This window comes from Desmodus rotundus, chromosome 1, assembly GCF_022682495.2.
Source record: "Desmodus rotundus isolate HL8 chromosome 1, HLdesRot8A.1, whole genome shotgun sequence".
NCBI lineage: Eukaryota > Metazoa > Chordata > Mammalia > Chiroptera > Phyllostomidae > Desmodus > Desmodus rotundus.
In genome coordinates, this window is record NC_071387.1 from 81497306 (window position 1) to 81511688 (window position 14383).

At 41.8% G+C, this 14383-nt stretch overlaps 1 protein-coding gene across 1 annotated transcript in view; it reads right to left on the reverse strand.

The window, feature by feature from the left end:
* The window catches only part of FAM120A (family with sequence similarity 120 member A), a 117915-nt gene that overhangs the window by 50319 nt on the left and 53213 nt on the right, over positions 1-14383 (reverse strand). Inside the window, exons 6-7 of the mRNA XM_053925320.1 lie at positions 5180-5277; positions 4650-4930 (exon numbers count right to left, since the gene is read on the reverse strand). Of these exons, the coding sequence (XP_053781295.1) occupies positions 4650-4930; positions 5180-5277 (379 nt within the window). The remainder of the gene's footprint in view (positions 1-4649; positions 4931-5179; positions 5278-14383) is intronic.

The window sequence follows — 14383 nt, forward strand, 5'->3', positions numbered from 1 at the left end:
TAGGTCTGTCTTGTTTCCTAATAAGACTTTTCAATATCTATTTAGAAATGTCAGTAATGACATGCAAAAACACTTAAGTGATATTCAGTGTACATACTCAGTTATATTTATATACAAATCAGAATATATGCTTATACTGTAGAGTATGAAAAAGGCAGAAGAAAAAAGGCATACCTGTTATTTCTAAGATCCAATTATTCCTAAGATCCCATCATTGTAAAAATCATGTTGGTTATGCAGCAAAAAATGAGATGTTTGAATATTCGCCAATCTTTCAGAAACAGTTTTATCTCTAGATGTGGAATTATGGGGGAATTCCTATACTGTATTTTTTTTAATGTTTCAGTTCTGTAACTCTGTATTGAGATATTAATTAGAAAAAAATCAAACAACTAAAATCTGAGTTACCAACTCAGATCAAATTCAAATTCTAAAAGCCAATGCCTCTAAAAGCCAATAAAATAAACATCTCCACAGGATTCAATTGTAATTCCTAATTCAACCAAAAGAGGATTACAAAGATTTGACAAAGGCCAGGAAGAGAAGAAAAACAAAAACACTGCCAAAAATAGAGCAAGAAGTATATATTGATTATACTCTAGGAAAAAGAATAGGAGAAAAAAATTATATAGTTAGAAAGCAGCACTTCTTTTTATTTGCTTCAAAATAATGGTCATGGGTCCGGAATAACTGCCCAGGCACTGTGTAGTCTTCTAACAGACACGGAGCCACTGTAATAGCAGGAGGCTGCGGCTTTGCAGAAGTGAAAGGACACTCAGGATAACTCCAGTGGCACCCATGAAGCTCATGTCAGTCCTGGTGGCCCATCCAACTCACCCACCTATGTACAGGGGACCTCTCATTGCCCAAGACTCCTTGTCCAACACAGACCTGCAAAGTGTCCAGGGACATGTGTCCACTTCAAGACACTAACAACCCAGGATGTCCATTCCAGCAGTGTGATGGGAAAAACTGAACACTCCCAGCTGAAGAGGCTAAAATCCTGGGTTAGGTATTAAAAAAAGGGGGTGAGATAGATACAGGACAGGACCTGCCCAGCACACACATATACCTGTGTACACGCATTTGTATATATATGTACACCCACAGTACTGGTGCTACTGTCCGAACCCAAAAACCAGTCAGGAGGCATTTTTATACCCAGATGCTCCACAGGATATCTCAGCATGCACTTCCTTTCACATAAGAATATTCTTTGGGGTTGGGGCATGTCTCTGCTCTTGCCAACGTGACTGCAATGCATCCCCACACCAACCTTTGAGCTCAAATGGTGCTATCGTTCTGGGAGGAGTGTCCAGGGCTCTCAGATACCACAAATGCCAAAGACTTGACAGGAGAGTCAAGACCTTGTGTCCCACCAACTCTACCCATTTGCCCCACTGAACTTATCTTTAAAAACAAATGTGTGACAATTTCACAGGTTAAAAAAGCTATGTTTTAAGTTGCATTCCTTTGATTTTCTTTGTGAATGAGAACATCATTTCATATTTTATTGACCACCTGTGTTACCTCTGTGAACTGCATGTTTATATTCTTTGTCATTCAAAACATTTAACTTTTTAATTTGTAGGAAGCTTCTTTTTGGTGGAGATGGAGACAGTTCTCTTTTATTCTGTAACAGTCCCATCACCCATTAGCACCATGCTTTAAGAAAAATTACAGATTTCTGTCAGGGAAACATTGTCACTTATTTTGTGGACTCTCCACACTCAGGTATTCTCACTCACCCATGTAAAACATAGTGGAATAAGTGCAAATGCCTGAGGGAATCAAACAGGGAAGAATGATGAGAGGTGATAAAGCAACAGAGAGGGACATACCCAGCTGGGGTGGTGGCAGACTCCCTTCCCTGGTGTTGCACCAATCAAGGTCGTAAGTACAGCAATTACAAACATTTCTATATTCAACATGCAGAAGCTATTATGGGAGGTACTGCAGTCTGACTGTGGAGTAATTGCCCAGCTAAATGGTCCAGCCACCCAGATACCTGTCTGTCCCGAGGACTATGACACCAAGATTGGCCATTCAAAGTAAATACTGTGGATGTTTCATGTCACACTGAGAACAGAGATCAGACTCCTCACCACCCAGCCTCTACCTTGCTAGACCTCCTACTGGTCAAGTTACCCCCTCTTCCACTCTGTACCTGTCCAGCTCTGTCCCTGCTGGCACAGCTCAAATCTTACCTCTCAGAGAAGTGCTCCCACCTCCATTCCCTCTTATTTGGTATTTTCTTCATACATTCATCACTGTTCACCTCTTTGCAGACTATGTGCACCACACCTTGTCTGCACTGCCTGCCAGCATGCTCACTGGTACACACAAGTGCTCAAATGTTGCTTGGCTGAATGGATGGATGATTTCTTTCCCTCAAGACTACCCTCAGAGTATGTTACAGGTCCAGGGGTCCTAATTCACATCTAAATCTGACTTACGTCTCACTGGGTTTTGAACTAGGAGAGCAACCCTCAATTGCACACATACAACTCAATCAACAGACTAGAATCCTCGCCCTGCAATCAAGAATAGCACTCTTCTTTTGGCATCCTGCCACAAGCAAAGGATGCCTATGACCAGGCTTGATACCAGGCCCTACTCTGCCTGGCTTATGACCCTGAAGCTTCAGGCACACGCACCCTATTTCTTCTTCTCTCCCTCCTTTCTCTCAGTTTTAACTGTTCTATTTCTCAATTGTTTAAATAAACGGAGAAGCAGATTCAAAGAAATTAAGACACTGCTAAACTATACAACTTGATCCAATTTTTCAATTCTTAGTAGTGGATGTGCTCTACCTGCTTCACCACATTTCATATGACAAGGAGGGGGAGGCATCCTCTCAGACCCTATACCAAGTCCACCTCCCAGAAGCTCCTCAAGAAAACAGTGAGTGTGGACAAGTGACAGAGCTCAGAAGTGGGAAAGGAGGACAGTCCCAGGGAAGGTAATTTTGACCAGAACCTTCCAGAACAGAGTGGAGCTGAATCTGCACCAGAGAATGGAGGAGCTCTCAAACAATCTTACCCCAAGTTCAACTAATATCCTAACAGGGCAGTCTGCCAAATTAGGTTGACAACTTCCATTATCTCTGATTCTCCACCTGAAGGAACAAGGGAACAACCAAAACTCCCTATGCCAGGCCTGTCTGCTGACGTCCACACTCCTCACCACACAGACACTGAGCCACAGAGCACACACTTCTGCTTTGTGTCTACTTGTGTTTCAGAGTTTGGAATGAATGTGAACCCCAACCCAGAAATCCTTACTCAGTAGGTCTTAAATATATTTTCTTTCCAAAAGGTTAATTTAAAATTTTGAATGTGCTATTATGACTTGACTTCATTTTAGGATTGTACACAGGGTGAGTAAGAATTTATGAGTTTTATGTTTCTCTGCTCTAGACATCTCATAATCTCTGGATGTTAGCAAACTCCCTGGTAACTGCCACTTGAGGTCAGCAGACATTACTGGCCATTTTATAGGAGTAAAAGAGGACAAGAGAGGAAAAATATCCAGCATCAGGTGACACACCCAGTAAGAACTTGTAGGAAGAATGGAAACTGTCTCAGACTTCTTACAACAGAAATTCAATGTAGTACTAACTAGCCCTGGGCATCTACCCTGTTAACTAGAGTTCAAACCCAGGAAAAGGAGGTGCAGATATAAAGATTCTTTCTTTTCCTTTTTTCTTTTATTTAAATCAGGTTTCTAAGACACATAAGGTATTTTAAAGGGAGGAGGACTGTGCATTTATTTAAGATTTCCTCAATCAGATAACAAATAACAAATTAAGTACTTGAAAATTCATTTACTTTAGGGGCACACATTTAAAATACTCCTTTCTGCCCTGGTTGGTATGGCTCAGTGGATTGAGTGCCAGCCTGCAAACCTAAAAGGTCGCATGTTCAATTCCCAGTCAAGGCCATGTTCCCAGGTGGGGGCATGTGGGAGGGAACTTACCAATGTGTCTCTCACACATTGATGTTTCTCTCCCTCTCTTTCACCTTCCCTTCCCCTCTCTCTAAAAGTAAATAAATAAAATCTTTAAAAAAAATTTAAAAAATAACCTCTTTTCTGGGAGAACTCTAGCCTGGGTCTGGCAGCTATCTAGGGTTTTGGTTGAGTGAACAGTGTAATTTCAAGAATAGTTCCTATGAGTTGTTAAACTCAGGAGAAAAAAAAGGCAATGGAAATTCAGAGTTCCCATTGGTCCAGGAGCTGAAAGACTGAAAGTCACAGGCATCTTAAAATGTTTTCTGAGATGGAGGTTAGGGAAAAACAGCAAGAGATATCACAGAGAGTCGAGGTTAGCAGCACTTGACCAGGCAACTTCATAACATTTGGTGATCACATAGGCCAATTTTCCTAAAACTCTACTCCAGCAGAGGAATGGGCCAAGGCCACAGAGACTGGCAAAGCAGACTTTCAGCCTAGGAAGCCCTGTGGAAATGTCCAATGGCCTCCCTCTTCTATGCCTGAGGAGCCCCAGTACTGGCACAAAGGGACCCTCACCTACCTGCAACAAACTGCATCTCTGAGCACAACACTCAGTGCCACGGGCCAGCCAGCCAGCTAGCCAGTCGGCAGGTGGCTTCCTGAAGAACAAGCTACATAAGAAACCCACCACTCACTTTGCAGCTCCTCCACTGCCTTCATCATTGTCTGAGGATGATGACGTAGAAGAACCAGGAAAGTATGCTGAGTCCACGTGATTGGGGCTGCTGCTCGGAGCTGGGTTGATTGGGGAGGACCTTTCATACAGTGGAGTATGTTTTCCTTCATGAGGAATGTTACTGTAGTTGTTCTGCTCAGTCAGATTCTTTCCACTTGTTTCCAAAGTGAGGGCCGGCTCAGCGAGGCTGTATGGGTGTGGACCCTGACCCGGAGCACCTGGGCTGGGCCCCTGTGGAGCCTGAAAAAGAGGACAGAGGGCACAGGTCACTTGTGCACAAGCTGTCTACAGGACCTGGCTCCCATTAGCACTCTTGGTCTTGGCTAAGTTTCAATTCAACAAACACTGGCACCTGCTCCACATATATCAATTCAAAAGATTAAGACATTATTTTAGTGTTCATTAAGATCTGATGCTTATGCAGCTGTTAAGGCCAGCTGTCCCTCAAGCCAGGGCAGACTAGCTGCAGCAGGAAAGGAAAGGCCTTACCATGGGCTTGGCTTGCAGAGAGGTCTGTGGAATGTTGAGCATCTGGGGGGGGACATACGGTGGCACTATCCCAGGCATTCCAAATGGATTTGGTCTGGCTGTTTCATCAACACAGAGAGAAAACAATAAAATAACTGTGAGCAGAGAACACTTCCCCAGAACATTGTGGTGGCTAGCACATGTTCCATCTGTCCTGCGCCTCTCAAGTGAGAATATACCACTGGCCTGAATTCTCAGAAACCTTTGGAAAATCATGTTTAACATTAAAAAATACTTTATAATGATTGATTTTATTCTCTGGGGCTAGAATTTTAACTTCCAAGAATTTTCAGTTAACTTCTGATAGTGTTTTGCTTTTGTTTGTTTCCTTGAATGCCTAGATTGTCTGTCTTTAACTGGACAGGCGTTCTTGGCCATCTGGTCTCCACTCACTGATGACAAAGCTGGATCTCCGATACTAAGGAACAAAATAGGGACAGAACACTTCTCCTTCCATTTGTGAAGCAAAAGAATTTCTCTGTTTAAATTAAAAGTAGGTTCTTAGCTACCAGCAAGCTTTTAAATATAAAAAGTGAAATGTGGTTACTGCTGCCTATACTTTTGGTTTCTTTTTCATTGTTAGCAAAACCAGGACCAAGTGACACATTTTAACACTCATTAGAGGATCAGTAACGTAGGGTTCTTGTGTTCTTTCAGAACATGGCTTTATAAACCTGTTTTGATGTAGGCTAGCATTTGCTCATTATCCTCATGCTGTCACAGTAAAGCACGGGAGTGAAGCCACAAGGACTCAGGACTAGGTCCCATGCCAACTTTAAGATATAACAAGAGAGCAGTCAACCTGGCCGGCAGCCCAGATACCTCCAGGTTTACAACCCTCAGCCTCCCCATGGGTCTGAGGCGAGGGTTCTGGGTGGGTGCAGTTGGCCGCACACGTAAAGTGAGCAAAGTGGTCTGCACCCAGACATTTCATGACAAGGAATGAGTGTGGCCTGATGTCAAAACTATTTCAAAATATCAGGAGTTAATTATTTACCGATACAATAAAATAGGAAGAAGACTCCTCAGGTCTTTGTTCACTCACTAAACAACTAGGTAAGGGGTACCTACAAGGTACCATGAGGACAGGCCTGGGGGCACCAGGAGTCTGAGATGAAGAATGTTTCTCCAACCTTGGAATCTGAGTGCCACCGGGCAAGAAACACACAACCCACCCCACCAACTTGCCAAAATAAACACATTAAACTTAACTAAATATAATAATAAAGCACCCCAAAATACTCCCTTTCATTCTCTGAAAGAAAACTTCCATTGATGCCTAACCCAGCTCTCTGACCAAATCTAGTACTAGTGGAGCCCAGGAAGACACACCCTGTCAAGGAGAGCTGGGGCTCAAGCCAGTGCTCACTTCTTCCCACCCACGAGGACTCACGAGCCTTGGGAATCACATTCTTTCGGAAGATCTAATTTCCAAGTGCCCTGCACTCAATCTCAGAGGGGCCCTAGTCCTGTGACCCCAGCTCACAGAAGACAAAGCTCAACACAGATTTCACTTCCCACCGAACAGAATTGCATGTGGGAAAGTTGCTGGGGATGACCATGTTGGCATGTCAATATATACGGCTGCTCGCACATGTACACACACATGCATAAACATTCAGCGTATATAAACACTTGCATCACACACACATACATGAGACATTCCTTTTTTTAAGTATTTTTATTGATTATGCTATTTTTCCCAAGTTTCTCCCCTTTACCTCCCCTCTGCCCTGTCCCCCCAACCCTCCAGCATCCCCGCCCCTTAGTGAGTCCTCTGTTTCCTATACCATTTTTTACCTCTCCCTGTCTATTTTATGTCTACTAATTATGCTGCTTCTTCCCTGTACCTTTTCTCCCTATTCCTCCCTTCCCCATCCCCACTGAAATCCCTCCATGTGATATCCATTTCTCTGATTCTGTTCCTGTTCTAGTTGTTTGCTTAGTTTTTGTTTCCATTGTTTTCCTTTTCTTTTAGGTTCATTTGTTGACAGTTGTGAGTCTGTTGTCATTTTATTATTCATATTTTTTATCTTCTTTTTCTTAGATAAGTCCCTTTAATATTTCATATAATAAGGGCTTGGTGATGATGAACTCCTTTAACTTGACCTTGTCTGGGAAGCACTTTATCTGCCCTCCCATTCCAAATGATAGCTTTGCTGGATAGTGTAATCTTGGATGTAGGTCCTTGCCTTTCATGACGTTGAATACTTCTTTCCAGCCCCTTCTTGCCCTCAAGGTTTCTTTTGAGAAATCAGCTGATAGTCTAATGGGAATTCCTCTGTAGGTAACTGTCTCCTTTTCTCTTGCAGCTTTTAAGATTCTCTCGTATTTAATCTTGGGTATCTTAATGATGATGTGACTTGGTGTGTTCCTCTTTGGGTCCAACTTCCTTGGGACTCTCTAGGCTTCCTGGACTTCCTGGAAGTCTATTTCCTTCGCCAGTTTGGGGAATTTTGCCTTCATTATTTATTCAAATAAGTTTCCAATTTCTTGCTTTTGTTCTTCTCCTTCTGGCACCCCCATAATTCGGATATTGGAACATTTCAGGTTGTCCCAGAGGTTTGTATGAGTCTCATCACTTTTCGAATTTTTGTTTCTTCATTTTGATCTGGACGGATGTTTATTTTTTCCTTTTGTTCCACATCATTGCTTTGAGCTGGTTTCCTTCCCATTACTGTTGGTGTTGGTTCCGTGAACATTCTGCTTTATTTCACTTTGGGTACCTTTCATTTGTTTTTTCATTTTGTGACCAACCTCAATGAGATCTGTGAACATTTTGATTACCAGGGCTTTAAATTCTCCATCACATAGGTTGGCTATCTCCTCTTCACTTAGTTCTCTTTCTGAAGTTTTGCTGTGTTCTTTCATCTGGGCCCTATTTCTTTGTCTTGTTGCATCAGTCTGGTTATTCTGGTTGATTTTTTCTTTAATTCCTTGGTTGTCAAGAGTTCCATACAGTTTGATTTTCTGGCACTTCTGGTTGTTTATTGATTTTAGATTGGTTGTTATCCTCCTTTTGGTTGTGTGAGGAAGCAAAGGGTTTCTACCCACGCCTCCATCTTGGCTGGAAGTCCAAGACATTCCTGATCAAACATAAGTCTGTAAAGATCCAAACCTCCAAGTAGAAGATACAAGACCCTATAACTGTTAAAGTCCCTTCTCAGGTAATTCTGAATTGTGGCCAGATTTTGGGCCAAAGAACATCATGAAATCCATTCAAGCTTTAATACTGTTATTTAAATCAGTGTAAAAACATCTAGTTTGCAGTATCTTCTAGCTGACCTACCACACTTAACTTCTGAGTAATAAAAATGAAATGCTCAACTCAGTATCAGCATTCAAATGAAGATGAGTATTTTGTTTCACTTTTTTTTACCGTTATATGCTACAAACTTCCTAAAAAGCAAACTTGCCTTAAAATTAAAAAAAACCCTAAACTATGTTAACACTTTTTTAAAAGCAATGATTTCCAACAAAAGAACACTTTCTAAAATCATACTATAATCACTGACCTCACATAAACCTTTGAGAATCCAGACAGCTAGTTCCTATTCTATCATAATGTAGTCCAACTAGTGAATTAAATTTGTCTACATTTCTCTGAAAGATACAGAAATGCCTAATAAGCCAGGGCCTGTCTGTGCATACTTCATATTTTCTTGTATCAGTTCTTGTTCTCAAAACCCTCGTGCAGCTAAGAATCTTGGTCTGTCTTCTATATAATACGGGTATCGTTCTCAGAATTGACACCAACTCATGGAGTGGAGATTAACGCCACTAGTTTCTTGTTCTCCTTTCACAAATTCTAGAAAGGCAGGCTTTTGTTAGAAAAGAACATGGACTGAAGACAGAAGTGTTTAATGAAAAATATTTTCATAATTCAAAAATTATCTTTTAAATATTAAAGACCACTTTGAAAATGAAAAGAAGCATCCATTGCAACCCTACAGCTGTGCTTAGTAAGCTGTACACCATTCCATACCCACTACCTCAAATTACTTTCTATGCTTGCATGAAGTTGTCCAGTTTTTCTCTAAATTAAAATAGATTTTAAAAGGAAGGATGTTAACCAAGAACAAGCTCTACAGCCAGTCCTAACCCAACCTAACCAATATTCATCTATCACTAGGCATATTACCAGAGATGTTACATTAAACAAATAGTAACAAAATAGTATTTTTTAAAAATTCTATAATGCAGATGGGTGCTGATGTATGATTTTCAAATGTTACTCAAAAAAAAAAAAAAAAAAAAAAAAAAGCTTTGAAAATTCAAAGATAAAATATATCAGCATATTCCCTACCAACCCACCCTAGTTTTTTTCCATGCTTCCAAAAACAATGACTGGGGATGATGTTCCAACAGAGCCACCTAGCCAAGCAATGCTTGTCTGCTTTTATAAGCTGGGGGCAAAGTGGGCTTGCAGGAAAAGGAGGTGCTTTTGAAAAGGTGGGCTTTTGAAAAGGTGGGCTTGTGGATTTTTCCATTTCAGAATTCAGGTAAATAACTTTTCCATCTGCTTTGCCTGGTCTACTTCACACCTGGGCTATGGGGAAGGCTGGCAGACTGCTCACAACTGCCACCCCAAGAAGGGCAAATAGTGGTCAAACCTTGATCCAATGCACATTCGGGTCAGTAGCTTAAGCAGGCAGTTAAAAGAGAGATAAAAATCAGCTACTTCTACGTTTATGAGAAGAAAGTAAAAGGGTGGCGACATTTTTATGGTCCAGCATTACTTCTGGTCATCTAGTGTCCTTGGCCCAAGTGCCTATGCTGTCTCAATATAAAGGAGAATTTCCCATAATTGTTTCCATCCTTCATAGATAAATAGCTTCTGAAGGCTGGCTAGGATCAAGGGCACAGTGGAAACCAATAGGAGGCTGCTGTGGCCTACGGAGTTCCATCTGGCAGGCCGAGCCAGACTTCGGGGCCAGGCAGAAAGGCAGAGGCAGGGAAGCAAGAGGCTTTTGGGCAGAAGGACTCAGAAATCATCTCCAGCTTTTAAAGAACTGAAACTTGTTGGTTTCCAGTGAGCAGCAACTCCCAGAAGCCCAGAGTTGGGGCAACTGATGGCTACCCAGAACTGCAGGGCGAGCCAGGCCCCACCAGAAGAGCCCCAGGTCACTGTCCAGGAGAGAAGACCTCAAAATGGAAGCTTCAGTACAGGGCTGAGGAAAGTTAAGATCATGAGAAAGCAAGCAGGCATATTCTGGGTGACACCTGAAGAACTGCAGGCAAGGGGAATTAATCCCTTGGGAAAAATTAATCCAGGGAAGCACACTCTAGACCAAAGTAAATAAAAATGCCCTGAGAACTAGGGTGGGTCGACAATGACAAGGGCTGCTCTGGCTGCTTGACTGTGGGTAGAGGGATATTCCACGACCATATAAGCACCCCTTGTATCTTCTGACCCTGAGTCTGGATAGTGTACATGTGGACCTCACAGGACCACCTGGTGCCTGAATCTTGAATAGCAAGAGTCTGGTTAGTGACAGAGTAATCCCAAATTTTATCCAAATCTATTCTATTCCAGGGTTCATTGAATCAGAGTTTGAATCACAGGTGTTTAATGGCAAAGGATTCTTGTACTTACTCTGACGAGATCCAGAAAGTAGAAAAGGAGACAACTCTCGTTAGCCACCTACATGGTTTCCTGAGTCTATGATAAAATAGGATAAATCTGTTTCTGTCAATCTCTGTCTTTTAGAAAAGCACAACCTAAAACAACAGTCTATGTAGAAATCACTGGTAAGTTGAATCGACATTCCTCCTCTCAGGAAGACACTTTGCAGTCTTTTAATACACAGAGCAGCTAAAAGGAGGATATACCTCTTATTTTCACTTCTTCCAAAATGACTAATTTTTAGGTTTAAAAAAAAAAACACCTTTCAAAAAATCAGAAGACCAGGCAGTCTATATTATTTCATACCACATCAACTAAAATAATCTCACTAAAAACTGAATGAAAGGTCGCAGGAACAGACTGAGATACTCTAATGATCCCCACATGATCTGCTGGGGGATCTAGGAGAAAGAGGATCTTCTACTCAACATGGTATCTTCACTTTCCTCTGGCAGAATCTACCCTGTCAGACCCTGAGGGCTGACATCAGTGTCATTTTCACTAGCTTTAAAAAGATAAAAAATGGAAAAAAGATGAACATGAACACATCTCAAAAAAACAAGTGTAGAATGACTTGAACATAGCACTTCACAAAAAAAATTACAAAAAAAAAAATCAAAGTACTCTTTATTCTATATTATTAAGTTAGAAAATGTAAAAATCGGTTTGAGGGAAGACACATGACTTTTAGAAAAGCCTAATGTATTTCTTTAAAGAAAGATGTGAAGCAAACATTTGTTAAACCTTTTCAGTGGACACAGTACTACTTGTGATACTATTTTTTGTACTCTTCTGTTACAAAGCTTTTCTTTTTTGCTGGTTTTCCTCAGAGTAGCCATTTTATTTATTTATTTATTTGTATTTTTTTTTATTGTTGTTCAAGTACAGTTGTCTCCATTTTCACCCCACCATGCCCCACCCACCCACTCATCTCTGCCTCTCACCTTCAAACCTACCCCCTTCAGCTTTGTCCATGTGTCCTTTATACGTGTTCCTTGATGGCCCTTACCCTATTTTCCCTCATTATCCCTCCCCTCTCCTCTCTGGTTACTGTCAGTTACAAAGCTTTTCTTAATTAAAAAATTAAGTAAAAATCTTGGAAAGGGTGAGTTTAATTAGCAAAGCTATGACTGAATATTATATACATTTTAAAAGAATTAAATTTCAAAAACTTACTAGTAAAGTGTATCAGCAGTATAATACTGAATGTCTGTTGAAAAAAAATTTTTAAGTGCTATAAAAAAATCAAAAGGAAAATATTCTAGATAATGACCACAGGACATGGTAAGTAGATTACAGTACAGTACATCTGCAGGGTGGAATAACAAGCAAGTGTTGAAAACAGGAAAGCAAATCTATGTGATGTTATAGGGAGTCTCAAAGGTACACTGCTGTGTGGGAACAGGGCAAGTTATCATGCAGACTCATACTGTGTGCTGCCACTGCATGGTGAGCCTGGCTGTGTGGGCAAGGGGCAAGTGGATGAGATCCTGAGGGTCAGTTGGCTCGTAGTCAGTATGAGCTGCAGGAGCAGCATAGGCTCTCATTCCAGCTCATCTGTACCCTACCCTTCCCCTGAAACATGTGTGCAAACCATTGCCTTCTGTTTCCAGCAGGTCCCACTGTGGATTCTGCACATGCTCCACTATGGTCTCAAGTGGGCAACCTGGTTTCCTGAAGAGGAAGCCCTGCAGGTGTCGCACCATTCTTCACAGACTGTGTCTTCTCATTCAAGGGTGATGTCTCCTAGCCATTGCCTTACATTATGGTAGGGCATGTTGTTGGCAGGTTAGCCTTACTTTCAAGTAGTACTATTAACAATGACAGTTGACGGATAGTCTGGTGAGCACCAGATGGGCAGACTGTGCAGCTGCAGGAATCCACCTTCTTAAGTCACCAGAAAGCCACACCCTTCAGCAAAGCAAGGGCCCAGACCAGAGCCCACTGACTAACCCTGCTCTATCACTCCCGTTTGCACAGGACACTTTTTGAGCCTTGGCCCTGAGAGCCAGGGTCCCATCATTGCAGTTAGGATGGCAGTCATTTCTGTTCTTCATACATCAATCACCAATGTTTGGCATTTTGTGAACTGGCATCCTCTAAATTGGTCTGGTAAAGTGTGGCCAGCCATGGGGGCCTGTCAGGATGTGGGGCACCCCTGTCAGCACCTTAGCAGTCGTGAAAGCCAGAGGTCCTTTCTTTATGGTCACTATGTAGTATGTTCTTTGCCCGATGGCAATAGCTCCTATTTTAATATGGTCCTCTTTGCACAATTCTTTCTCTGCCATGCAGTCCTGCTGCCTAGCAGCCTCCCTTGGTTCCCACTGGAACCCCCACTTCTATGTTCGAAGGGACCAGGGCACCGTGCCTCCCTTGGCTTTTATCATAACTCTTAAGCCTGTTTAATCCTCCCTACCATGTCAAGCCCTACCCTTTATGGAAAGGATCACGGGTGGATTTGGTGGACTGGTATGAGCCACTCATCCTGCCCTTTTCCATGTCCTTCAGCACAGAAGAAGTTGCAAAGCTAAAACCTCTTTTGGGAGCTTTTGAATACCAGGAGACTTCTCCTCACCTCTACTGACAACTGTTCTCGCAAGGATTCCTCTTCTGGCCGCATTGCTCTCTGGCTTCTGGCTCCACCTCCTCTCCCTAGTGTGAGGCATCTGTTTCAGGACCTCTCTACAGAATGTGCCCTCCATAAAAAAACCCCCAAGGAAGCCTACCTACTTCTACTGCTCCAATTAGTACTCAAGGAGGAAACAAAATAGAAAAAAGCAAGGAGACAATTACTACAAAATTCACAGTACTGGAGCAGGAATGTGAAAGTGAGAGATGGAGACAGGGCTGTAGTATTAGTTAATGTTCCTCTGATTTTTATTTCCTGTATAAATACATTGTGTGTATGATAGTTTCAAAATAACTTATGTTTTTATAATGAAAATTCCCTCAATGAGCTTCTGTGTTTCTACGAGTAAGTCTAACCTCTAAGGCTGTGTGCATGGTCACTGAACCCGGACTAACAAGCATCACCTGACCACTCTTTTCCTTGCTTCCAGTGCTCCAATCACATTCTTCTGTTTCTTCCATATCCTGTCCTCTTACCTGAACACCTTTGCACATGCTATCTCCTTTGCATATACTTCCTCCCCATTGTCACCTTGCAAAATTCCTACCCTACCTCCAAACCTCACCCCAAACTACAATCAGAGACAAACTCTAATTAGGTAATGGGATTGGTCTTCCTTGACCTTCCTTTTCACATTCCTGTCTCCTCTCATGACTCTTTAAGGGCAAGAACGACATCTGGCTGGTGTCTCGCACTGTCCAGCACAGTGCCTGCCATGAACTAACTGAACACATTAAGGAGCTTATGTATGCTTTCTTTGTTTAATTAACAGACTTTATTTTTTTTAGCAGTTTTAATTTACAGAAAATTTAGAAGTACACACATTGCATTATTATAGTATATTTGTTATAATTAATGAGCCAGTATCAATACATTATTGTTAACTAAAGTCCATAGTTTATATTAGGGT